This window comes from Mobula birostris, chromosome 16, assembly GCF_030028105.1.
Source record: "Mobula birostris isolate sMobBir1 chromosome 16, sMobBir1.hap1, whole genome shotgun sequence".
Taxonomy (NCBI): domain Eukaryota; kingdom Metazoa; phylum Chordata; class Chondrichthyes; order Myliobatiformes; family Myliobatidae; genus Mobula; species Mobula birostris.
Window position 1 is genome coordinate 54,248,839 of NC_092385.1, and position 24,601 is coordinate 54,273,439.

At 43.5% G+C, this 24,601-nt stretch overlaps 1 protein-coding gene across 3 annotated transcripts in view; it reads left to right on the top strand.

Moving 5' to 3' along the window:
* The window catches only part of LOC140211141 (protein SSUH2 homolog), a 69,425-nt gene that overhangs the window by 35,432 nt on the left and 9,392 nt on the right, over window positions 1–24,601 (top strand). For 2 of the 3 annotated variants that reach the window (XM_072280652.1, XM_072280654.1), the window contains 6 exons: window positions 8,490–8,619; window positions 10,485–10,545; window positions 12,451–12,575; window positions 17,936–17,998; window positions 19,404–19,483; window positions 21,601–21,693. In XM_072280652.1, the coding sequence (XP_072136753.1) occupies window positions 8,490–8,619; window positions 10,485–10,545; window positions 12,451–12,575; window positions 17,936–17,998; window positions 19,404–19,483; window positions 21,601–21,693 (552 nt within the window). The remainder of the gene's footprint in view (window positions 1–8,489; window positions 8,620–10,484; window positions 10,546–12,450; window positions 12,576–17,935; window positions 17,999–19,403; window positions 19,484–21,600; window positions 21,694–24,601) is intronic. The other variant, XM_072280653.1, reaches the window with a different exon arrangement.

A 24,601-nucleotide genomic window follows, 5' to 3' on the forward strand; every position in this document is an offset into this window, starting at 1 on the left:
AGGGGCAGGAATGGTTACTTCGAGTGCTAGGCTTTAGGTGTTTCAGAAAGGACAGGGAGGGAGGCAAAAGAGATGGGGGCATGACACTGTTGATCAGAGATAGTGTCATGGCTGCAGAAAAGAAGGAAGTCATGGAGGGGTTGTCTATGGAGTCTCTGTGGGTGGAAGTTAGGAATAGGAATGGGACAATAACTCTACTGGGTATTTTTTCCTGCTTTCTCTGGCAGACAGAGCGTAGGTGTTCAGCGAAACGGTCTCCCAGCCTGCGTCGGGTCTCGCCAATATATAGAAGGCAACATTGGGAGCACCAGACTCAGTATATCACCCTAGCAGACTCACAGGTGAAGTGTCGCCTCACCTGGAAGGACTGTCTGGGGCCCTGAATGGTGGTGAGGGAGGAAGTGTAAGGGCATGTGTAGCACTTGTTCCAGAGAAAGCAGGATCTCCCAGTGGCCACACATTTTAATTCCACGTCCCATTCCCATTCTGATATGTCTATCCACGGCCTCCTCTACTGTCAGGATGAACCCACACTCAGGTTGGAGGAACAACATCTTATATTCCGTCTGGGTAGCCTCTAACCTGATGGCATGAACATCAACTTCTCTAACACGAGGAACTCTGCAGGTGCTGGAAATTCAAGCAACACCCATCAAAGTTGTTGGTGAACGCAGCAGGCCAGGCAGCATCTCTAGGAAGAGGTACAGTCGACGTTTCGGGCCGAGACCCTTCGTCAGTCCTGACAAAGGGTCTTGGCCTGAATTGACTTCTCTAACTTCTGTTAATGCCCCACTTCCCCTTCGTACCCCATCTGTTATTTATTTATTATTATTAATTTTTTTTTCTCTCTCTCCTTTTTCTCCCTCTGTCCCTCTCACTACACTCCTTGCCCATCCTCTGAGCTTCTCCCTAGGCCTCCCGTCCCATTACCCTCTCATATCCCTTTTGCCAATCAACTTTCCAGCTCTTAGCTCCATCCCTCCCCCTCCTGTCTTCTCCTATCATTTCGGATCTCCCCCTCCCCCTCCTACTTCCAAATCTCTTACTGTCTCTTCTTTCAGTTAGTCCCGACGAAGGGTCTTGGCCTGAAACGTCGACTGTACCTCTTCCTATAGATGCTGCCTGGTCTGCTGCGTTCACCAGCAATTTTTATGTGTGTTGCTTGAAATTCCAACATCTGCAGATTTCCTTGTGTTTGCCTCAGGGATCTGTTCTGGGACCCCTACTCTTTGTGATTTTTATAAATGACCTGGATGAGGAAGTGGAGGGATGGGTTAGTAGATTTGCTGATGACACAAAGGTGATTGTGGATAGTGTGGAAGGCTGTTAGTGATTACAGCGGGACATTGATAGGATGCAAAACTGGGCTGAGAAATGGCAGATGGAGTTCAACCCAGATAAGTGTAAGGTGGTTCATTTGGTATGATGGCAGAGTACAGCATTAATGTTAAGACTCTTGGCAGTGTGGAGGATCAGAGGGATCTTGGGGTCCATATCCATAGGACACTCAAAGCTGCTACGCAGGTTGACTGGTTAAGAAGGCATACGGTGCATTGGCCTTCATCAATCATGGGATCCAGTTTAAGAGCAGAGAGGTAATGTTGCAGTTATATAGGACCATGGTCAGACCCCACTTGGGAGTACTATGCTCAATTCTGGTTGCCTCACTACAGGAAGAACGTGGAAATTATAGAAAGGGTGCAGGGCAGATGTACTAGGATGTTGCCTGGATTGGGGAGCATGCCTTATGAAATAGGTTGAGTGAACTCGGCCTTTTCTCCTTGGAATGGCGGAGGATGAGAGGTGACCTGATAGAAGTGTAGAAGACAATGAGAAGCATTGATTGTGTGGGTAGTCACAGGCTTTTTCCCAGGGCTGAAATGGCTAGCTCAAGAGGGCACAGTTTTAAGGTGCTTGCAAGTAGGTACAGAGGAGATGTCGGGTAAGTTTTTTACGCAGAGAGTGGTGAGTGCGTGGAATGGGCTGCCGGCGGCAGTGGTGGAGGCAGATATGATAGGGTCTTTTAAGAGACTCCTGGATCGGTATATGGAGCTTAGAAAAAATAGAGGGCTATGGGTAAGCCTAGGTAATTTCTAAAGTAAGGTCATGTTCGGCACAGCTTTGTGGGCCGAAGGGCCTGTATTGTGCTGTAGGTTTTCTATGTTCTATGCTCTATTTCCAGCATTTTATGGTTTTTTCAATGTATATTTTCATCATTCTGAAGTATTTTGAGTTTATTTCAGATAGACAAAGTTCAAATGACCGTATTTTTAAACAGAGTAGCACCAGTTTTCCTTGCTGACCTCATCCTTTACACTAGGGAGGAGTATTGAGACATTTTCAAAAGACTACCAAGCTTTCATAATTCACTTCAGTACATGCCAATTTAGAAAGTGTTACAGAACCAGGCTCCAACGCAGGGCTTCAGAGAAAATTGAAGGCAACGACGATTACCCAGAGATCTCCCCCATTTTGTTGAAAAGCATTTTGTTTTGAATAGGGCAAACAGCAGGGGCCTTGATATAATGACCTATTGAGAGACAACATCACAGTTTAGCACTGGATGAGAGTGAGGTGAAATACTAAGGCAAGTGTTTGATACAGACTCATATGATTGCATTTGACATGGGTGAATTTCAATGTAGCTAAAGCTCACCAGATGACATATTATTGTAGCCAGTTCTCAGCACCACAGACTTTGGGAGGACATATTACTTAGGAGAGAATGTTGTCTTAAGTTTAATGTCTAGACTCCAGCAGTTAAATTATTAAATTGCAATTATTTTCGCTGGAACTTAGATGCAGGGTAATTCTTTTTTTTAATATAAACAATATGAAGGATGGGTGGAATGAAACTGTTCTGTTGATTGGACATAGATTACATTGTTTAATGAAGAAGAACCACTCACAATATTGGCAAGAGAGACTTATTGATGGAATTAAGTATTAGGAATCGGAGTAAACCACTCGGCCCCATTAAATGTTTCTACCTTCAAATTAGTTCATGGTTGATAGATGTTCACTCAGTGGCCACTTTATTAGGTACACCTTCTGGTTAATGCAAAAATCTAATCAGCCAATCATGTGGCAGAAACCCAATGCATTAAAGCATGCCGACATGGTCAAGAAGTTCTCTTTTTGTTCAGACCAAACAGTAGAATGGGGGAAAAATGTGACCTAAGTGACTTTGACTGTAGATTGATTGTTGGTGCCAGGCAGGATGGCTTGAGTATCTCAGAAACTGCTGATCTAGCAACAGTGTTTAGAGCTTACAGAGAATGGTGCGAAAAACAATGAACATCCAGTGAGTGACAGTCTTGTGAATTAAAATACCTTGTTAATGATAGAGATCTGAGGAGAATGGCCGGACTGGTTCAATCTGACTGAAACTCAAATAACCTCGCATTACAACAGTGGTGTGCTGAACAACATCTCTCAATGCACAACTCACTAAACCTTGAAGTGGATGGGCTACAGCAGCAGAAGACAACACCGGGGTTCATTCCTGTGCCTAATGAGTGTACTGGCTCTATATATAAGAATATCAGGTTGTAACTTTGACAGCATTCTTTAGTGGAAGGTTCCAAATTTCTGCTTTCTTTTTTTTTTAGGAGAAAGCACTTCCTGGCATCAGATTGGAATGGAGTGCAGTAATTTAGTGTTATCTTTTTTGCCCCACACAGGGGGAAAAAGTTACTCCCTTTATATCCACCAATGCAATAATGAAAGGGTGAGAGTTTGGTTGCTATAACGACACCCCTTTGTGTGAATTCAACATGAAACACCGATCACCTACATCAGTAAGAACGATATGTAATCAAACCACTTCAGATAGTAATTGAAAGGAAATCGTTGGATTAAATTACACACAATTTTCTTTATTCCATTTTTTTAATCCTGTTAGTTTGTCAGTCAAGACCTTGTAGAGTCATAGAGATGGAAGTGGACCAAAGACTCCAAGCTGAGCCTGTCCCATTTGTGGGTGTTTGGCCTATAACCCTCTAAACCTGTCCTATCCATGTACCTGTCCAAGTACCTTGCAATTGATGTTAATGTACCTTCCTCTGGAAGTGTATCCGTGTATTAATCTCCCTCTGGGGAAATATTGCCCTTCAGGTTCCTATTAAGTCTCTCCCCTTTCACCTTGCACATATACCCTCTAGTTCTTGATTCCCCAAACCTGGGAGAAGGATGGTGTGTGTTTGCCCTATCAGTAATGGCTCTCATTGCTTTGCCTCTAAGATCATAAGACATAGGAGCAGGAGTAGACTATTTGGCCCAACGAGTCTGCTCTGCCATTCGATCATGGCTGATTTATTATTTTTCTCAACCCTATTCTCCTGCCTTCTTCCCATAACCTTTGATGTACTTACTAATCAAGAATCTCTCAATCTCTGCTTTAAATATACCCAATCACTTGGCCTCCACAGCTTTCTGTGGCAATGAATTCCACAGCTTTATCATCTTCTGGTGAAAGAAATTCTTCAACTCTGTTCCAAAGGGTCATCCTTTTATTCTGAGACTGTGCCCTCTAGTACTAGATTCCTATAACTGGAAACAGTGTCTGCACATTCACTCTATCCAGGCCTTCTGACAAGTTTCAGTGAGATTCTACCTCGTTCTCTAAACTCCAATGAGTACGAGCCAAGAGCCATCAAGCCCTCCTCACATGTTAAAAATTTTGTCCCTGGGACCATCCTTATGAGCCTTCTCTGGACCCTCTCTAGCGCCAGTGCTTCTTTCCTTACATATTGGGCCCAAAGCTGCTCACAATACTTCATATGTGATCTGACCAGTGCCTTGTAAAGCCTCAGCATGACATTCTTGCTTTGATATTCCCGTCCTCTTGAAATGAATGCTAGCATTGCATTTGCCTTCCTTACCACCAATTCACCCTGCAAGTTAAACTTTTCAGGAATCCTGCAGGGGGCTCCCAAATCCCTTTGCACCACTGATTTCTGAATTTGTTCCACATTTAGCAAATAGTCTATGCCTTTATTCCTCCTGCCAAGGTGCATGACTACATACTTCCCTACACACTGTATTCCATCTGCTTTCTTTGCCCACTCTCCTAATCTATCGAAGTCCTTCTGCAGACTCCCTGCTTTCTCAACAGTGTCTGCCCCACCGCCTGTCTTTGCATCGTCCACAAACTTGGCCACAAAGCCTTCTATTCAGTCATCTAGATCATTAGCGTGAAAAGTAGCAGACCCAACACCAACAGCAGTAGCCACCAGCACCAACCAGAAAAGTCCCCATTTATTTCCACTCTTTGCCTTCTGCTAGTCAGTCAATCTTCTATCCATGTTAGTGTCTTTGTTTTAATACCATGAGCTTTTATCTTGTTTAGCAGCTTCATGTGTAGCACGTTGTCAAAAGGCTTGTTGAAATTCCAAATAACATCCACAACTCTTTTTTGTCTATCCTGTCTTTATTTCGTCAAAGAATTCCAACAGATTTGTCAAGCAAGATCTCAAGTGATGGAAATCATTCTGACTTTGACGTATTTTACCATGTGCTTCCAAGTACCCTGCAATTTCACTCTAAATGTTTTATGTTCTTTGTTAATAATGAACTCCAACATCTTACCAACCACTGAAGTCAAGATAACAGCAGATAATTTCCTGTCTTTTCCCCCCCTCCCTTCTTGAAGAGCAGAAGGGCATTAGCTATTTTGTCATCCTCTGGAACCATTCCAGATTCTAATGATCCTTGAGAAATTACTTCTAATGCCTCCAGAATCTCTTCAGCTACCTCATTCAGAGCCCTGAGGTAGAGCCTGTCTGGTCCAGGTAACATAATCACCTTCAGACCTTTCAATATATCAAGCGCCTTCTCATTAGGAAGAGTGACTACACTCACTTCTGCCTCCCCCGACTCCTGAATTTCTGACATGGTGCTGCTGAAGACTGACACAAAATACTTACTCAGTTCATCGATTATTCCTTTGTTCCTGATTACTACTTTTCCAGTGTCATTTTCCAGCAGGTTGATCCCCACTCACGCCTATCTTTTAAATGTCTGGAAAAACTTTAGGTGTTCTCTTATTATTAGCTAACTTATCTTCATACTACATTTTTCCCCCCTTTTAATGCTTTTTAGTTGCCTTCTGTTGATTTTTGAAAGCTTCCCAATCACCTTGCTTCAGGCTAGTTTTTACAATATTATATGCCCCCTCTTTGGCTTTATGCCTTCTTTGACTTGCCTTGTCATCCAGGGTTCATCCTCCCTTTAGAATGCTGCTGCTTCGTTCGGATGAACTGATCCTGCGTCCTCTGAGCTTCTTCCAGAAACTTCAGTTATTGGTGCTCTACCATCATCCCTACTAGGGTCCTTCTCCACGTCACCGTAGTTACTTTTACTCAACTAATACCAATAACATCTGATTTTTAACTTCTCTCTCTCAAACTTCAGTGTGAATTCTATCATATTCTAATCATTGTCTCCTAAGGGTCCCTTTGCTTAAAGCTCCCTAATCAAACCTGGTTCATAACACAACACCCAATCTAGAACTGCCTTTTCCCTAGTGGGCTCGATCACAAGCTGTCCTCTTAACATACATATGAAGAGCAGTGGAGCTCAGTTTAAGTCACAAATTGGAAGAAAACTGTCACTGCCATCATCAACGCTGCTAATTCAACTTGTGATCTTGACCAGTGACCTCCCATCTGACTTCATGCACTATACTTCCAAAGGTGCATTTAGGCACTGCTAACTGGATTGGATAGAGCCATGATGCTCTACTCTTCCACCATGCACAGGAGAAATTTACTCTTTACTCTCCACCCATGATACAGCTTTCAATATTGTAAATAACTCAGCATCCACAGTTCCAAGGAGGAAAGAATAACAAGATCTTCAAACTTCTGCGAGTGAAAATTCTAGTCTTCAATGGGCCTTCCAGTAACCTTAGACCATTTCACCTTAGGTCCAGATATGCCCCTAATATTCTTTGGGATCTACCTGATCCAGTTCCCTGAGAATCATCTCTCTATGCATCAACCCTCATTCTTCCAAACTTCAAATAGCAAAGGCTTTTCCCGCAAGGCAACCATCTGTCAAATTAAACAACATATCTCTGTGCTTCTTCCAAGGCAAGCATGTCCCTCATGGTGGCCAAAATTTCTGATTGACTCTTTCCATTAACTGGAGAAATGCTTTCCCTACATGGACTTCCCGTGGGTCAACTGTGACACCAAAATTGGACAAGCAGTGTGTGTGTCTGTGAGTACTTCAGCAGAACAGGATAGGGGAATGTAGGTCTTGAAGCCTTATGTACCTCAGGAATTTCAAAGCACAGTCCAAATCTTGTACTTCTCTGAAGATCCCTTTTTTGAAACTGGCCATTAGCTTCATCCTTTCAGAATGTGATAATTTGATGGAGTTCACTTAAGATGGTCGTGGCTATTAAAATGTAAGGGAAATTTACAAGCTGTTTTGTAGACCTCTTTTAATTAGTTCCATTTGCTACTTGTGCAAAACAGCCCTCCATTTCTAATCCATCTGTGGTATGGCTTCAGCAGGGTTCATTTCCAAGACTATTGTTGTAATTTGTAACCATGGAAATGGTGAGTCTCATCAGCAGTTCTTTTCTCTGAACCTCTTGGAAAAACTGTTAAAAGTCACCTGACCAAAATTATTTTCAGGCCAGACTGTGTAGACATGGTTGAAAAACCTCCCTCAAGCCTGCCTGCTGGGCCAGTTGAGTTTTGCCACAGTTTAATGGCTCTGCTTGATTGTGTCCTTAAATTAATGGATCCATTAAGTTCAGCTGAACCAGATTTCTGTGGCTGGAAGTGCTTTTCCAGGACCATACTAGTGGTGTGCTCACTCAAGTCAAATACAATGTTCTCCAAAGAGGTTGTCTATTGGTGGGTTCTCAGTTGGCTGTAGAGGTCAGTCTGGGCTCCACCTATTCCGGTGCAGTGTGGGCAAGAGTAAGTGGCGGCTGAGGTTAGTGGTTGGGTCTTTTGATTGTTCAGTTTCTCCATTGGCACCAACCGCTTGTTCTCTGTGGCACAGTGAAGGTCGATCTCATGTAGCACAGCTCCCTCTTGAACCTCCAGATGCATCTATTGAGTGCAGAGTCTTCCCAGTTTTTAGATGTAATGTTCAATTTCTTCAAGCTGATTTTGTTGTTATTTTTGAAGTGTTTTCTTTGGGCACCAAGGGGCTCAGTGATCTTCGTTCAGCTGGGAGTAAAGGATCTGTTTGGGTTCCGTCACCATTGCATTAACTACAGCACAATAGGGTCAACGTTTGAAGCTCGATCGGTGCGCATTTGAATAAGTTGAGATGGATCCTATTAATCCTGAAGAGTTAGTTAATTTTAAGCAATATTTTGAATGACACAGTATGAAGAAATGGAATAAGGGTAAGTTTGGACTGTAACTTTGTAGAACCTGTGGATCAGTCATAACATGTTAATTTTTATTCTTGTCCCCTTCCAATTCTCCCTACCTGTTGCTATCTCCTCCCTGCCTCTGCAGTATCCCATCTGTCACTGAGGAGACGGCTAGAGAGGCATTTATCCAGTATGCATCCAGCAAATGTTGCTACAGTGCCAAACCTGCCAAAGAAATGGCCTTTCGAGATTTAAGACCATGCAACACCTACAGAGTAAGTGAGGACTTTTTTCTTGAAAGAAAAATAAACTGGAATTGATTGAATGCCTGATTGCATTTCTAGGAAATATTTCAGGAGCTATAGATACAGTATGTTATTTTGCTGTGCAGTTTTCACTAACTTTCTTTGGTTCTTACTAATGTAAAAAATAATTTTCAACATGACACAGAGTCATGCAGTGCAGAAACAAATCCTTCTGCCCAACATTCACACTGACCAATATTCCCATCTAAGCTAGGTCCTTTTTTTACTGCATTTGGTCCATTTCTCTCCAAACCTCTCCTGCCCATGTACCTGTCCAAGTGCCTTTTCAATGTTGATAATGACTTGCCTCAGCTGCTTCCTCTGGCAATTTATTCCATAGGCTGAGCACCCTCTGCATTTAAAAAACAAAGTTGCCACTTAGGTTCCTATTAAATCCACCCCTCTCATCTCAAACCTATGCCCTCTGGTTCTTGCTTCTCCAACTCTGGGGGGAACACTATTGTGTTCATTCCATTTATGTCACTCATTAAACCATAAGACGTAGAAGCAGAACCAGGCTATTCAGCCCATCGAGTCCACTGTGCCATTTCATCATGGCTGACTTATTATCCCTCTCAACCTCATTTTCCTGCCTTTTCCCTGCAACCTTTAACACTCCTACTATTCAAGAACCTATCAGCCACCACTTTAAACATACCCAATGATTTAGCCTCCACAACCATCTGTGGCAATGAATCCCACAGATTTATCACCCTCTGGCTAAAGAAATTCTTCCTCATCTCAGTTCTTAAGCATTCTCCTATGTGTCAATGAATGAAGTCCCAACCTTCTCAGCCTTTCTTCATAATTCAGTCCCCTCAGATCCCAACAACATCATTGTAAATCTCCTGTACACCCTTTCCAACTAAAGGCATCTTCCCTATGTCAGGGTGACCAAAATTGAACACAATATTCCAAATGCAATCTTTCAAACATCTGTACAATTGCAGCATAGCATCCTGTTGTCAAACCACTAGATAGAAGTCTGTCGGCAATAGGGTATGAACAACCCAGGACTTGTGCTTCTGCCTAGTTTCCCTTGCAGTGAGACTAGCCCATCAGTTTCATGCTAAAGGAAGCCTGATAATTTAAGGAAGCCTGTGTTTGAGATAGTTGTGGCAAAACTTCAAAGTCTTAGGAAAGTTTTCAAGTGTAGATCTCCTTTAATTAGTTCCGCCTGCTATTCGTGCAAAGCAGCTCTCCATTTTCTAATAGATCTGTGGTCTGGTTTAAACTGCTATGTTTACAAGGTTAATTCGCAAATGCTGCCTTTTGTAGTAATTAATGTCTTATGTCTGTGAAAGCTACACTGCTGTAAATGTTAACTATTCACGGTAACAACTTATTAACTTGCATCCAATTTTTTGAAAGAATTCCTTTCTGCTGAAAGAAGCTTCTGATCGATGGAGAGGTCCAGTATCATTCTGAATTTATATTAATACACAGCATGGCAGTATTGGCTCCTGTAAATTCCCTGTAGAATCTGAAGCCAAGGGTGGCTCCAAAGTCACTTAAAATTTGAGCTGCACCAAACGACATACCTGTTGGCCTGAATCATCTTGAAGTACTTGGGGCAAGTGAGGAGTGAGAAAGCAGCTGTAAAGGCAGCTTTTTGGAGCCCTTTGTGGAAGGGAGAACACAATAGAGTGAAGGAATTATTTGGGAAAGGTCATTCATAGTGAACAGGACCTAAATCTATTTGTGTAAGAAGGGAAGCACCCGGATCAGTGCCACCAGTAACCTAATGCTGATGAGACTGAGCCATGAAAAGTTATTTAAATACTGTAAGAAGACATGCTCTGAGCCGTTCCTAAACTGGGTTCATTTTACTCTAGTATCGCCTGCAAAGCTTCACTGAATCCAGATCAACTGAGTGGACATCAAAGCCCTATACAGGTGAGCACATGACCAACAAAGTAAGTTGAACCCAAAGAACTTCACAGGGACCAAACTGACGACACCTCTGAGTATTTTATTGCATTGGAGTTCTGTCCTTCTGGTTGACCCAAGACCAATGGGACACGCAAAAGAATACAGATTCTGGAATCTGGAGCAACACACAAGTTGCTGGAGGAACCCTGGTCCAGACGAAGGGTCTCAACCAGGAGCATTAACTGTCCATTTCGCTCCATAGATGGCCCAAAATCAGTTCATCAAACATGCCTTTAGGTCCCTGTTGTCTACTCGTTCATGGTTCCGAGACACTCCTGGCCTCCATTTTCCTACGTGTAACCCTGCCAGTAATTAATTCTCTCTGCCATCAAATTCTGCAGTTGATGAGGTCTCCCCATCCTTTTGCCGAACACCATCCATAACTCAAGATATTTCCCCGCCCTCACATAATTGTGTCCTCTTTCTGCCTTTTAAGTTTTACCTTTTTCATATTGTGTATTTCCTTCACAACAAAGGCGACTCATTAAGATGCTCAAAGCAATCCCACAATTCCAATTTCTATTCCCCTCCCCCACTTATTTTTCCTGTAACCTATTCTCTTTCACATGCCCTTAACTCCCACAATTCTCTTCCCATCCAGCCACACCAGGGATAATTTACAGTGAGTAATTAACCACCAGTCAGCAGATAGAACAAAGGACACGGAACAGTACAGCACAGGAACAGACCATATGGCCCACTATGTTGTGCCAAACCAGTTAAAACACAAATCACAAACACTTAAACCCATTAATCCCTCCTACCTAAACAATGGCCATATCCTTCCATCTTCCTTACATCCATTTGCCTATTCAGACTTCTCTTAAAAGGCTCTAATGTATTTGCCTCTACCCCCATACCAGGTAGCGCATTCCAGGCATCCACCACTGTGAGTAAAAGAACTTACCCCTCACATCCTCTTTCAACCTAACCCCCCCTCACCTTCATTGCCTGCCCTCTGGTAATAGACATTTCAACACTGAGAAACAGATATCCCCTGTCTACTCTTATCTATGCCTCTCTGATCTTTGATATGGAATAAAACAGGCCCTCTAGCCCACGATGCCTATGCTGAACATGATGCCAAGTTAAACTAAATCTCTTCCTCCTACCCATGATCCATGTGCCCCCGTTCCCTGCATCTTCCTGTGTCTAATAGTCTGTTATCTTACCTACTTCTACCACCCTGGCAACCTGTTCCAGGTATCTTCCACATGCTCTGTGTCTGAGAAACACTTGCCCTGCACGTCTCTCTCAAACCATTTCCCTCTCACTTTCTCTAGTATTTGACATTTCTACCATATCTATGCCTCTTATAATTTTATAAACCTATCAGGCCTCCCTTCAGCTGCCAGCACTCCAGATGAAATAGCCCAAGGTTGTCCAACTTGTCTTTATAAGTTTACGCACTCTAATCCAGGCAGAACCCCAGTAACCTCTTCTGTATCCTCCCTAAAGTTTCCATGTACTTCCTGTAATGGGATGACAGAACTGAACGAGTTTCTCCCGAGTACAGCCAAATGAAAGCTTTATATAACTCGAAACCGAAGCACTTGGTATGGGAAACTGACAGAGTGACAAGGAAAGCATGCAAACTCAATGCAGACAGCTCACGAGGCTGAGGTTCAGGTCATACCCAGTAACTGGAGCTATGAGTCCGCATCATTGCCCAATGTGCTGCCTTCAACATCTTTGTGCACTTCAGAGAACTTGAATATCATCTGTAGATCCAATGATGTATATTCCCTGAATTTGACATTCTAATGTAACTTAATCTGATTCTTGAATTGTGTGAAATATTATTAATTTGTTGTGAGAAGTGTTTTCTAAACTCATGTAGAACCTGCTGATGGTGTCTTGCTGTTTTAGGTCAGTTTGTGGACAGCAATGCCTATGGGCCTGTTCCACTTCCCTGGGATATTGTAGTGCACATACCCCCAATGTTTCAGGACTACACCGAGAAAGTCCCCGTGCCTCACACTTCCTCCGTTAAGGTATGTTTCCTTTTAAACATTATACAAACTGTCCCCGGGCAACAAATATCCAACTTATGGACACTTTTAACTTACTTATGTTTGTATACATATGTATGTATATGTTCCTATGACATTACTAAAGTCAAACATTTGATGTCCATACATGAGTTCATTCCTGTAAACAGCAGAACTAGTGTTTCCGCTTTTCCCCCTCTCTGTCCTCTCCCCACCCCCTCTCCTCTTCCCCCTTATTTTGCCATGGAAAATCCTAACCGGATCAATAACTATTGTCCAGTAGTATTTACATTCATGAAGTGCTTTGAGAGGTTGTTCGAGAAACATGTCAACTCTTTTTGAGGAGTGACTTGGATCTTCTCCAATTTGCTTACTGGCACAAGATGCCATTTCATTCCACTCAGCTCTGGAACATCCAGATAGTGAAGATGCAGACGTCAGAATACTCTTCATTGACTACAGTTCAGCATTGAACACTATCATCCTCTCAAAACAAATCAATAAGCTCCAACACCTAGGCCTTGATACTTCATTGTGTAACTGGATCATTGATTTCCTCACTTGCAGACCTTAGTCAGTTTGGATCAGGAGCAATGTCTCATCCACAATCACCATCCGTAACTTTCAATTCCTGGCCATTGTCACATGAGAGGATTTGTCCTGGGACTGGCACGTAAATTCCATTTCAAAGAAAACATGGCTGTCTTAAAAGTTTGCAGAGATTCGGCATGTCATCTAAAACTTCAACAAACTTTTGTACTTGTACAGTAGAGAGTATCCTGACTGGTTGCATCACAGCCTGGTATGGAAACACCAATGCTCAAGAAAGAAAAAGCCTACAAAAAGTGGTTGCTACCTTTCAATTCCTGACAGGAAAAGCCCTCCCCATCATTGAGCACATCTACAAAGAGCACTGCCACAGGAGGGTAGTACCCATCATCAAGGGCACCCACCAGCCAGGCCATGCTCTCTTCTTCCGACCACTGTCAGGATAGGGGTAGAGGAGCATCAGGTCCCATACCACCAGCTTCCTGAAGAGTTACTACCCTTCAACATCTTTACTCACCAGCACACTGAATTGATCATTGAACGAACCTATGGACTCACTTTCAAAGACTCTGCAATTCATGTTCTCAGTATTAATTATTTATTTATTATTTATTATTGTTTATTGTTGTATTTGCACAGTTAATCACTGTGTGTGTGTGTGTGTGGCTTTTCATAGATTCTATTGTACTACTTTGTGCTGTGAATGCCTGCAAGAAAATGAATCTCAGGGTGGTATTTGGTGACATATACATACTTTGATAATAAATTTACTTTGAGCTTAATTGCCTAAAGATGAAAAGTATCGATCTATTTGGAGTTGATATGTTAGACGAACATGGTGATAATTTTGGAAACTTTATTGAATGGATAATTTGGAAGGAATTGAAGTTGAGGGCCAAATTCCTCTTATTGCCCAGAGGCTGAGTCTACCTTGGTACAGATTGTTATTGAAAGATTGGTTGTCGAAGTGGAGGTGTTCTGAATTTATATACTGTACCTTGAGTTTCACATGATAAATATGATGCTCTCCCCAATGAACGTTGTTAATAGCTCATTGGAGAAAAGCAGACAGTCAAGCAAGCCTGTTCTTTGCATCTTTAAAATAAGTTCTTAAACTATTCTGTTTTTCAAAAATTAAATAAAAATTGAATAAGTAGACTGTAATTTGGCTTTCTGGGATGTGTGGGGCCTTTGATTATCTGGCTGCTTTACCGAGCCAGCGAGAAGATTAGACAGAGTCCATAGATGGGAGACTGGTTTCCATGATGTGCTGAGCTGTGTCCATAACTTTCTGAAGTTTCTTGTAGCCTTGAGCAGAAAAAATGACGTACCAAGCTACGATGCTTCTAGATAGGCTGCTCTGTGGCGCATTGATAAAAATTGGTGAGGGCCAAAGGGGACATGACAAATTTCTTTAGTCTCCTGAGGAAGTAGAAACACTGGTGTGCTTCTTTAAACATGGCATCCATGTGGTTGGATCAGAACAAGTTATTGGTAACCACTGGTGCTTGAAACTCCCAACCCTCGTGACCTCAGCATCAGGCGGAAGGTAAGATCAGCACATACCACCAGGCTCAAGGACAGCAGTTAGGAGACTACTAAATATTTCCCTAGTGTGATGGCTCCTCTTGGCTTTACAATCTACTTCTCTGTGACCTTCTACCTTCTTGTCTGCCTGAACTGTACTTTCTCTGCATTCACTCATTGTTTTCCCTTGTACTCCCTCAAAGCACTGATGTGATGAAATGATCTGTATGGATAACATACAAAACAAAATTTCCAACTTTACCTCAGTACATGTGACAGTAATAAACCAAAATATCAATTTAATAATCCCACTTGCGAATCACTTATTTCAAAATAAAAGTAGATTTATTGTCAAAGTACATACTGTATACTGCGTCGCCATATACTACACTGAGTTTCATGTTCTTGCAAGATTAACAGTAGCATCAATGAAAAACTACTCACAAAGACTGATAAACACTATGTGCAAAAGATGACAAATTGTGCAAATACAAAAAGAAAACCCAAAATAAATAAACAAATACATAAATAATGTTGGAAACATTAATTGTAGAGTCCATGAAAGTGAGTCCATAGATTGTGGAATCAGTTCATTGTTGAGGTGAGTGAAGTTATCCACTCTGGTTTAGGAGCCTGATGTTTAGAGTTATAAGTGTTCCTGAACCTGGAGATATGGGACCTAAAGCTGCTGTAGCTCCTGCCCGATGGTGGTAGCAAGAAGAGAGCACAGCCATATTTTTCCTTATCCCTTATCACGTAGATGGAGGCACTTAGATTCTCCTGCTAATTTTTCCTGCATCCTGTGCTCCCCACATTAGAAACATAGAAAACCTACAGTACATTACAGGCCCTTCGGCCCACAAAGCTGTGCCGAACATGTCCTTACCTTAGAATTACCTAGGCCTCCACCACCGCCGCTGTCAGCCCATTCCATGCACTCACCACTGTCTGTGTAAAATAAAAAAACACTTACCCCTGACAACCCACATCAAAGTTGCTGTTGAACGCAGCAGGCCAGGCAGCATCTCTTGGAAGAGGTACAGTCGACGTCTCGGGCCAAGACCCTTCGTCAGGACTAACTGAAGGAAGAGTGAGTAAGGGATTTGAAAGTTGGAGGGGGAGGGGGAGATCCAAAATGATAGAAGAAGACAGGAGGGGGAGGAATGGAGCCAAGAGCTGGACAGGTGATTGGCAAAAGGGATACGAGAGGATCATGGGACAGGAGGCCCAGGGAGAAAGAAAAGGTGGGGGGGGGGAAGCCCAGAGGATGGGCAAGGGGTATAGTGAGAGGGACAGAGGCTCCATCCCTCCCCCTCCTGTCTTCTCCTATCATTTTGGATCGCCACCTCCCCCTCCGACTTTCAAATCTCTTACTAGCTCTTCTTTCAGTTAGTCCTGACAAAGGGTCTTGGCCCGAAACATCCACTGTACCTCTTCCTAGAGATGCTGCCTGGCCTGCTGCGTTCACCAGCAACTTTGATGTGTGTTGCTTGAATTTCCAGCATCTGTACCTCCGTTCCCATCAATTACTCCCAGATTCTAATACACACCTGCACACTAGGGGCAATTTATGGTGGCTAATTAACCTGCAACCCACACATTCTTGGGATGTGGGAGGTGAGGCCTCCGTCGATCAGGGTCGACCATGGATGTTACGTCCTATCTGTCGGAATACGCAAGCCTGGGCAGTCTGATATGGAGAGCAAGCTGCTGCCCGTGTAGCAGGCTCCCCCTCTCCACGCATCTGATGAACCCAGAGAAACCAGAGTGAGTCGGGATGTGAGGCAGTAGATCTTCTAGGAATGATTTTTTTAACTTATCCTTCACTGTGTATATTAATTAAATCATGATCATTTTTACTTTGGAAAGTCCTGTTCTTGAACTGAACTGAACGGTCTTAATAAAACAAATATGCTTACAGTGAATGATCTTTTAAATGCGGCTCTCTCAATCTTGCATAAATACTGTCCAAAGAGTAAAAAGAACCTCGGTCTTGAAGCACTGTTCTAACCACCTAGTATCTTCTGATGGTTTATCAGATGCACAGCCAGCTTCTTTTGTTTGTTTACCTAACTCTTTTTTTTAAATTTTGGAAGGATGATGTGCTTGTTACAGTGATATCTAGTGTAGTTCATGCTGAGCACCAGCAAACCTGCTTAAGTTTGGTTGAGAGTTATTATGTGGTTGGACTCGGCCCAGTTCATCACTGGCACATCCCTCGCTGCCATTGATGTTATTTGCAGGAGGCGCTGCATGCAGTATTCGAGGTTCCCGCTATCTGGGCCATGCCATTTCCTCGCAGCGGCCATCAGGCAGGAGGTGAAGCATGAAGCTCCAGACCACCAGGTTCAAGAACAGCTACTTCTCTTCAACCAGCCTGCACAACTCTAATCACTGTACTTTAGCAATGCCACAATCACTTCAATCACTTTGCACTAAAGTGGACCACGTTTCTGTTCTAATTATGTTCTTTCTTGTAAAAGCATGTATAATTTGTGCTTAGTCTACATTCTTCATGTGAATGCTCCTCATCTGATGCTGCATTCCTGTGATATTGCTGCACGAATGTTACTCATCGCATCTGTGCATACATCTACTGGTGCATATGTCAATAATCTCAACTTTGGCCTTGACTTGTAGATTCTCCATAAAAAGTGGCACTCCCTCTTCAGAACAGATGGGTGGCCAACCTCAGCAATCAGAATCAGGCTTATTAGCAGTGACAAATGTCATAAAATTTGTTGTTTTGCAGCATCACTTCAGTGAAAGACATTTTTAAAAATTACTATCAGTTACAATAAGAAATATATATTAATAAATAAGTAGTGCACAAAGAGAGCAAAAACTGCGAGGTAGTGTTCATGCAACACACATCAAAGTTGCTGGTGAACGCAGCAGGCCAGGCAGCATCTGTAGGAAGAGGTGCAGTCGACGTTTCAGACCGAGACCCTTCATCAGGACGGTAGTGTTCATGGGTTTGTTCATTGTCCATTCAGAAAGGGAAGAAATATTGACTGTGTGCCTTCAAGCTCCGGTACCTCCTCCCTGCTGGTAGCAGTGTGAGGAGGGCATGTCCTGGCTGGTGGGGGTTCTTTAATGACGTATTCTGCCTTGTTCAGGCAACACCTTTTGAAGATTTCCTCAAAGGTATGAAGCTCTAGTCCCACATATCAGACTTGTTCTCTGCATTCGAAATCTTAGTCAAAGTACTGAGCGCCTTCTGACTTTGAGATGTGGAATGGAGCCAAGGTTAATACTGTTGTGTTATTTTTTCTCGCCTCTCTCAGGGATGCCACTCATGCATGGCGTTGGGTAGAAAAGCATGTACCAACTGCACGGCAATTGGAAGGGTGAGGAGTAATCTCCAGCTTTCTCATTTTCTCATCGACACTTGCTTTCTCCGAAGACCATCGGATTAATAGAATGCTTGGATTTCCAGCATCTGCAGATTTTCTCTTGTCTGTGATGGGGTTAATAAAGGTGACACTGTGACACAGCTGGTAGGGCTGTTCCGTCACAGCTCCAGCAACCCAGATTCAATCCTGCCTGTTAGAATTTGTGTGTTCGCATGGGTTTCCTTCAGACACTCCGGATACATGCCAAGGATTTGGGGCGACACGGTGGCGCGGTGGTTAGCAGAACCCTTTACAGTACTGGTGAGCAGGGTTCAATTCCTGCCTCTGCTGCCTGTGAGGAATTTTGTACGTTCTCTCCACGACCATGTGGGTTTCCTCCGGGTGCTCCAGTTTCCTCCCACACTCCAAGGGTGTACTGGTTGGTAGGTCAATTGGTCGTTGTCCTGTGATTAAAAAGTTCAGTTAAAGTCTGTCCCGAGCCTTATAGACTCATCAGGCCGGTGCTTATTCTGGTTTCCGTGGCATGAAGCAACTGAGAGTACGAGACTCCCCACCCCACCCCCAGATAGGACGCCAGTCTATCGCGAGGTTAACCCCCAGCATTTTGCCAGTACCCACTTTCAACTGGGTGGAATGGAGCATCGTGTGGTTAAGTGCCTTATTCAAGGACACAACACACTGCCTCGGCTGGGGCTTGAACCCACGACCTTCAGATCGCTAATCCAACGCCTTAACCACTTGGCCACGTGCCACACTGTCCTGTGATTAGGCTCAGATTAAATCGGGGGGTTGCTGAGAGACGTGGCTCAGGGGACCGGAAGGGCCAACTCTGCACTGTATCTCAATCAATAAATAAATTTCAGGATCATAGACATAAGAGATGCTGAAGATGCTGGAAATCTAAAACAAAACGTACAATGTGCTGGTCAGGCAGCATCTATGGATGAGAATTTCAGGATCATGTATATTGTCTCCTTTAGTGGCCCCTGAACCTTTAATGTGACTATAACCGTATAACAATTACAGCACGGAAACAGACCATCTCAGCCCTTCTAGTCCGTGCTGAACTGCACTCAGCCCATAACCCTCCATTCCTTTCCTGTCCATATATCTATCCAATTTAACTTTAAATGACAACTAGTGACTAGTGGGTACATTGCTTATGGTTGAGTGCAATCAGACTTGAGAAGGAACAGGAAATCCTCAAGGGAGTATGACTATGTGGGAAAGATGGGTTTAAAGTAATGGAGAAATGGAAAGCTGGTCTAGGACATGACAAAGTATGCTTTTCTCTTAATGTTAGCGTGTGATCAATGATATGCCTTGCCGTTTATCGGGGTCCTGTGTTGGGGCAATCGTCTCTTGTCCAATGGGTTGTAACACTGTTCTGTAAATTCAGGTGAGATGTCAGACGTGCAACGGACGTGGTTTCCAGTTCGATGACAGGTGCAATCGCTGCCATGGCAGTGGCTTTCAACGGTAAGCAAACTTGACCCAAGGCACAGCGCTGAATCGGTGAAGCTGAAGCAGCAAGTGCGGAAAACACACGGCAGCTCAGGCAGCATCTCTGGTCAGGAGAGAGAAGCAGAGTTAGCGAATCAAAGACCCTTCATCAGAAGTGAATGCAAGAGACCCAGTAAGATTTTGGGGCTCAGGATATAGGAGTTAATTGTATTTGGTGGAGAGGGTGAGGGAGTTCAAATGAAATTTATTATCAATGTATATATGTGTTGTACTGTATATGAGATGTAGAAAGCTGTGAGGGACGTTGCGAAGATACTGAGACCAAGGACTTGGTCATTTTCCAACTCCAGTACTTCCAGTGGCACCTCCAGTGGTTTAATATTGCAAACAGTGAGAGTTATCTGTCGTCATATTCATATGCAAGTAATCCTGTCATCACAGACCCATGGTGATACCAGGATGTATTCACCAAGGCTATACTGCATTCTCTACGCTAGGACCCTTGTTCTTCTTACTCAAAAGGGTCAAATTGGTTTTTTAAAAAACTTGGAATTTCTCAAGTGGCTGATTTACCCGGATCTCAGCTACTCTCCCTCGCAGCCCTCAATTCCCTGAACATTGAACACTTGGATCATCTTCTTCTTTTAAGCATTTCCATATTCCCCCGGAATGGAGAATAGCAGAGATTTATAATCCTCTGCCAGAATGCACTTCAGATTTTAAATGTGTAACAAAAACATTTTAAAAATCTGTTCCTTGTTCTTTTCTGATTCAGCTGCAAGAGGTACCTGTAAACAAAGGAAGTGCTGTACTGTACATGTATAAAGGTTATAAGAGTCTACTTTATTAGAAAGGAAAAAACATAGAAACAAAACTACAGCACAATACAGGGCCTTTGGCCCAGAATGCTGTGCTTACTTTAGAAGTTACCTAGGGTTACCCATAGCCATCTATTTTTCTAAGCTCCGTGTAACCTATCCAAGAGTCTCTTAAAAGACCCTATCGTACTCACCTCCACCACCGTCACCGGCAGCCCATTCCACGCACTCATCACTCGCTGTGTAAAAAAAACTTACCCCTGACATCTCCTCTGTACCTACTTCCAAGCACCTTAAAACTATGCCCTCTCATGTTAGCCATTTCAGCCCTGGGAAAAAGCCCCTGACTATCCACACGAACAATGCCTCTCATCATCTTATACACCTCTATCAGGGCACCTCTCATCCTCCATTGCTCCAAGGAGAAAAGGCCAAGTTCAATCAACCTATTCTCATAAGGCATGCTCCCCAATCCAGGCAACATCCTTGTAAATCTCCTCTGCACCCTTTCTATAGTTTCCACATCCTTCCTATAGTGAGGTGACCAGAAATGAGCACAGTACTCCAAGTGGGGTCTAACCAGGGTCCTATATAGCTGTAAGATTACCTCTCGGCTCTTGAACTCAATCCCACAGTTGATGAAGGCCAATACATCGTATGCCTTCTTAACCACACAGTCAACCTGCACAGCAGCTTTGAGTGTCCTATGGACTCGGATCCCAAGATCCATCTGATACTCCACACTGCCAAGTGTCTTACCATTAATACTATATTTTGCCGTCATATTTGACCTACCAAAGTGAACCACCTCACACTTATCCAGGTTAAACTGCATTTGCCACTTCTCAGCCCCGTTACTGTATGTAAAATATAAATATACAGAAAGAAAATAAGATGATTAATAAATTAGTAAAAAAAAAAGTGATACTTGTCAACCAGTCACTAAGCCATTCCACACAATGTATTGCCAGAGGGAACCACAGATGTCTGAAGGCTTTTCCTTTCCCTTTCCCTCTAGCTTTACCTTTCCCACTGCTCTACCACTCTTGCCTCATCCCCTTGCCTTCTCCCTCTCTGTCCAATTCTTAGCACTATGACTCAGTCTAAGAGAAGGTTACCACTCGCACAAAGAAATTGTCCTTTTTTATACCATTCAAGATTCCTTTAAAAATCTACCATAACATTTACCCCAGTACCTTTTCAGATAAGCATGTTTCTTGACCGTAGGGTCAGCACATATTATGAGGTGAATGGGTCTCAGAGTTGGTGATGGAATGCAGCTTTAAGTGATGTTGCTTTCTTGTTGGTCCTCAGCTGTATGCTGTGCAGCGGCACTGGAACAAAACCTTGTACTACATGTTGCCAAAGTGGACAACTCCTGGTCTACATCCAGCTAATAGTCAAGTGGTAAGCTCAGAACTTTTTTCATGTACTGCACATTATTAGACGGCAGTGTTGGTTAGGGGGTAGGAAGTTTTTCAACTGCTTGTGCTAGTTGGGTGAAGGATTCCATTCCTTTCCATAAACAACGCCCAGATCATAGTGTGTGGCAAACCTGTCCTTATCTGTGCAGTTTCCCACTATGGCAGAGAGAGGGCTTCATGAGGGGAGATAATTGGTGTGCGAAGATAATTTAGGGGAAGGTAACTGAGGGGATATGGAGGGGTTGACAGTGAAAGGATTGGGGAAGATTGGGGAGTGCATAAGAGGAGGATTTTGTTAGTGGTAGAGTCCTGGTGAAATTATCAGCTAGGAGGAGGGTCTTGAGGGCAGAAGTTGCCAAGGAAATGGTTAGAAGTCAGGGATCAGGTAGGTGAAAGGCACGGCAAGTAAAACCACTGCCTCTGCACTTCCTGCCTCCAGAGAACCGGGTTCAATCCTGACCTCAGCTACTGTCTGTGGCATCATGATATTTAAGCTGCCTGAAGTTACCAGACCTGGAGAGAAGTGTTCTTCAGCCAAGGGCCATATTGCCTGGAGGGAGATAGGTGTGGACAAAGTTGGAAAGTGAGGGAAAGTTGGAACTAAGGTGTAGTAGTTGGTTGAATGAAGAATTGAATGAGTTTTGGTGATCAAACTCCCTGCAGCAGTTGAGCACACCATAGTTGTGTAGGAATGGTGTCTGAATACATTTCATTAATGTGATATCATGTGTGGTAATTATCGCTACACATGAACATGCATGTTATAAGCACTCAGACAATTTCACCCCTCTGAAAATTTTTATTGTTCAACCAAATGGAACCTGAGCTTTATGTCCTTGTTCTTGTGAATCAATTTTAATTCACCTTTACTGACGGTGGTCATAGCCAGGGTGAGGAGGGAAATAATGGGGATGACCTCCCATTACCTATTAAATGCTTCCAATGGTGTTTATCTCAAATAGCCTCTGACACCAGCTCCAGCTTTCATTTGTGGCATAACTGTTGGAACCATTTCTACTGACAGGAGAAGGGGCAAAGGCAGATTATTTGCATCTTAAGACCAGCCACTCCAGGCAGATGGGACTCATCCAGGAGAAGGAAAACTCTGATCTCAGCCTTGTGGCTATACCCACTCATGGGGAAAGCTTCAGGAGTAAACCCTGAGAGAGAAATCTGGAGCTGGAGTCCCTGAGTTCAACGCTGACTGGCAACTCCTGCAACACCATTGGTGCCAAACTATCGGTCTCTGCTCTTCCTTTGGATTTATCTGCTGTATGGAGAGGGGGAGCCTGCTGCATGGGCAACAACTTGCTCTCCATATCGATATGAGTGCAATAGTCATCAGCAACAGTGGCTCTGAAACGGCACCTTTTAAGGTTGAGACCAGGGTCAAATAGGGGTGCATCATTTGCCCCAATTTTTCTGCTGTGTTCATTGCAACCATTCTTCACCTCACAGGCCAAGACCTCCCACAAGGAGTCCAGATTCTCTACAGGACAGATGGGTGGGGGGGGGGTGAGGGAGTCCCTTTAATCTTAACAGTTTCAAGGCAAAGAGCAAGGTGTCAACTACTTCCATCGTGGAGCTCCAATATGCAGACAACAATGTCATCATAGTTCACTCTGAGGAGGATCTACTGTGTATAGTGGATGCTTTTGCCAGAGCATACAAGCTCCTGGGACTTGATCTAAGCATTAAGAAAACCCATGTCCTGCACCAATCTGCTTCAGATCAAGATCCTAAACCATCCAAGCTGACAACATCCCTCTGGAGAACACTGATCATTCCCCATATCTTGGCAGCACTTTTTCTTCAAGAGACAATGTTGACCTTGAAATAAATCTCAGAATAGGCTGTGCAAGTGGAGCTTTTGCCATGCTGAGAAAGAGGGTTTGTAAAGATCAGGATATCAAGACCAATGCTAAGCTTCTGATCTATAAAGCTATAGCCCTCTCTTCCTTGCTATATGGAGCAGAGTCATGGACAACATAAAGCAGGCACATAAACTCCCTAGAAACTTACCATCAAAGATGCCTTTGAAAGATTCTGAGAGTTAGCTGGAAGAACAGGTGTACTAACTCCTGGAGGAAACTAACATTAACTCCATAGCCACAATCGTGACTCAGCACCGATTGCTATGGGTCGGCCACATCATCTGTATGCCTGACTCCTGTCTCATTAAATAACTCCTGTCTGGATAACTCAACGATGCAAAGCGCACTCCTGGAGGATAGAAAAAGCAGTTCAAGGACAATATCAGGACCCACCTGAGGAAGTGCCACATCAGCCTGAATGGATGGGAGAAATTAGCACAAGATTGGAAAAATTGGAGAAGGACTGTCTATGAGGGGACTGCACAGCTCGAAGAATACCCCCCACCCTGCCACTGAGACTGAGTGGCTTCAACGTGAGGAGAGACTGGGAAAGGCCCAACCAGCTACACCCACCACCACTTCAATAACCTACACCTGCCAACACTGCAATAGGACTTGTGGATCACAGATCAGCCTTTCAATCATCTCAAGACCCACAAGTGAGCAGATCAACCACCAAGAGAAGAATTATACTCAATTACAGGTGATGACTGATGATGATGATTGCCCTAGCTATCCATGATTGACACTGACCAGCCTCCTCCAGATGTTCCTTCTGCAAGAGGAAAATAAGCAATAAAACAAGACAAAACACAAATACTGAAGAAAGGCTCAGGATGCTGGAGGAAGTCAGTGGGTTACACAGCATCTGTGGTTAGTCAACATTCTTGAGTTGAGACCCTTACATCTGGACTGAAACATAGAGGGGAGATAGTATAAAGAGGTGAGGTGCAGGGGTAGGTCTGGAACTGGCAGGCGATAGGTGGATCTATGTGAGGAGGGGTGATAGACAGATGG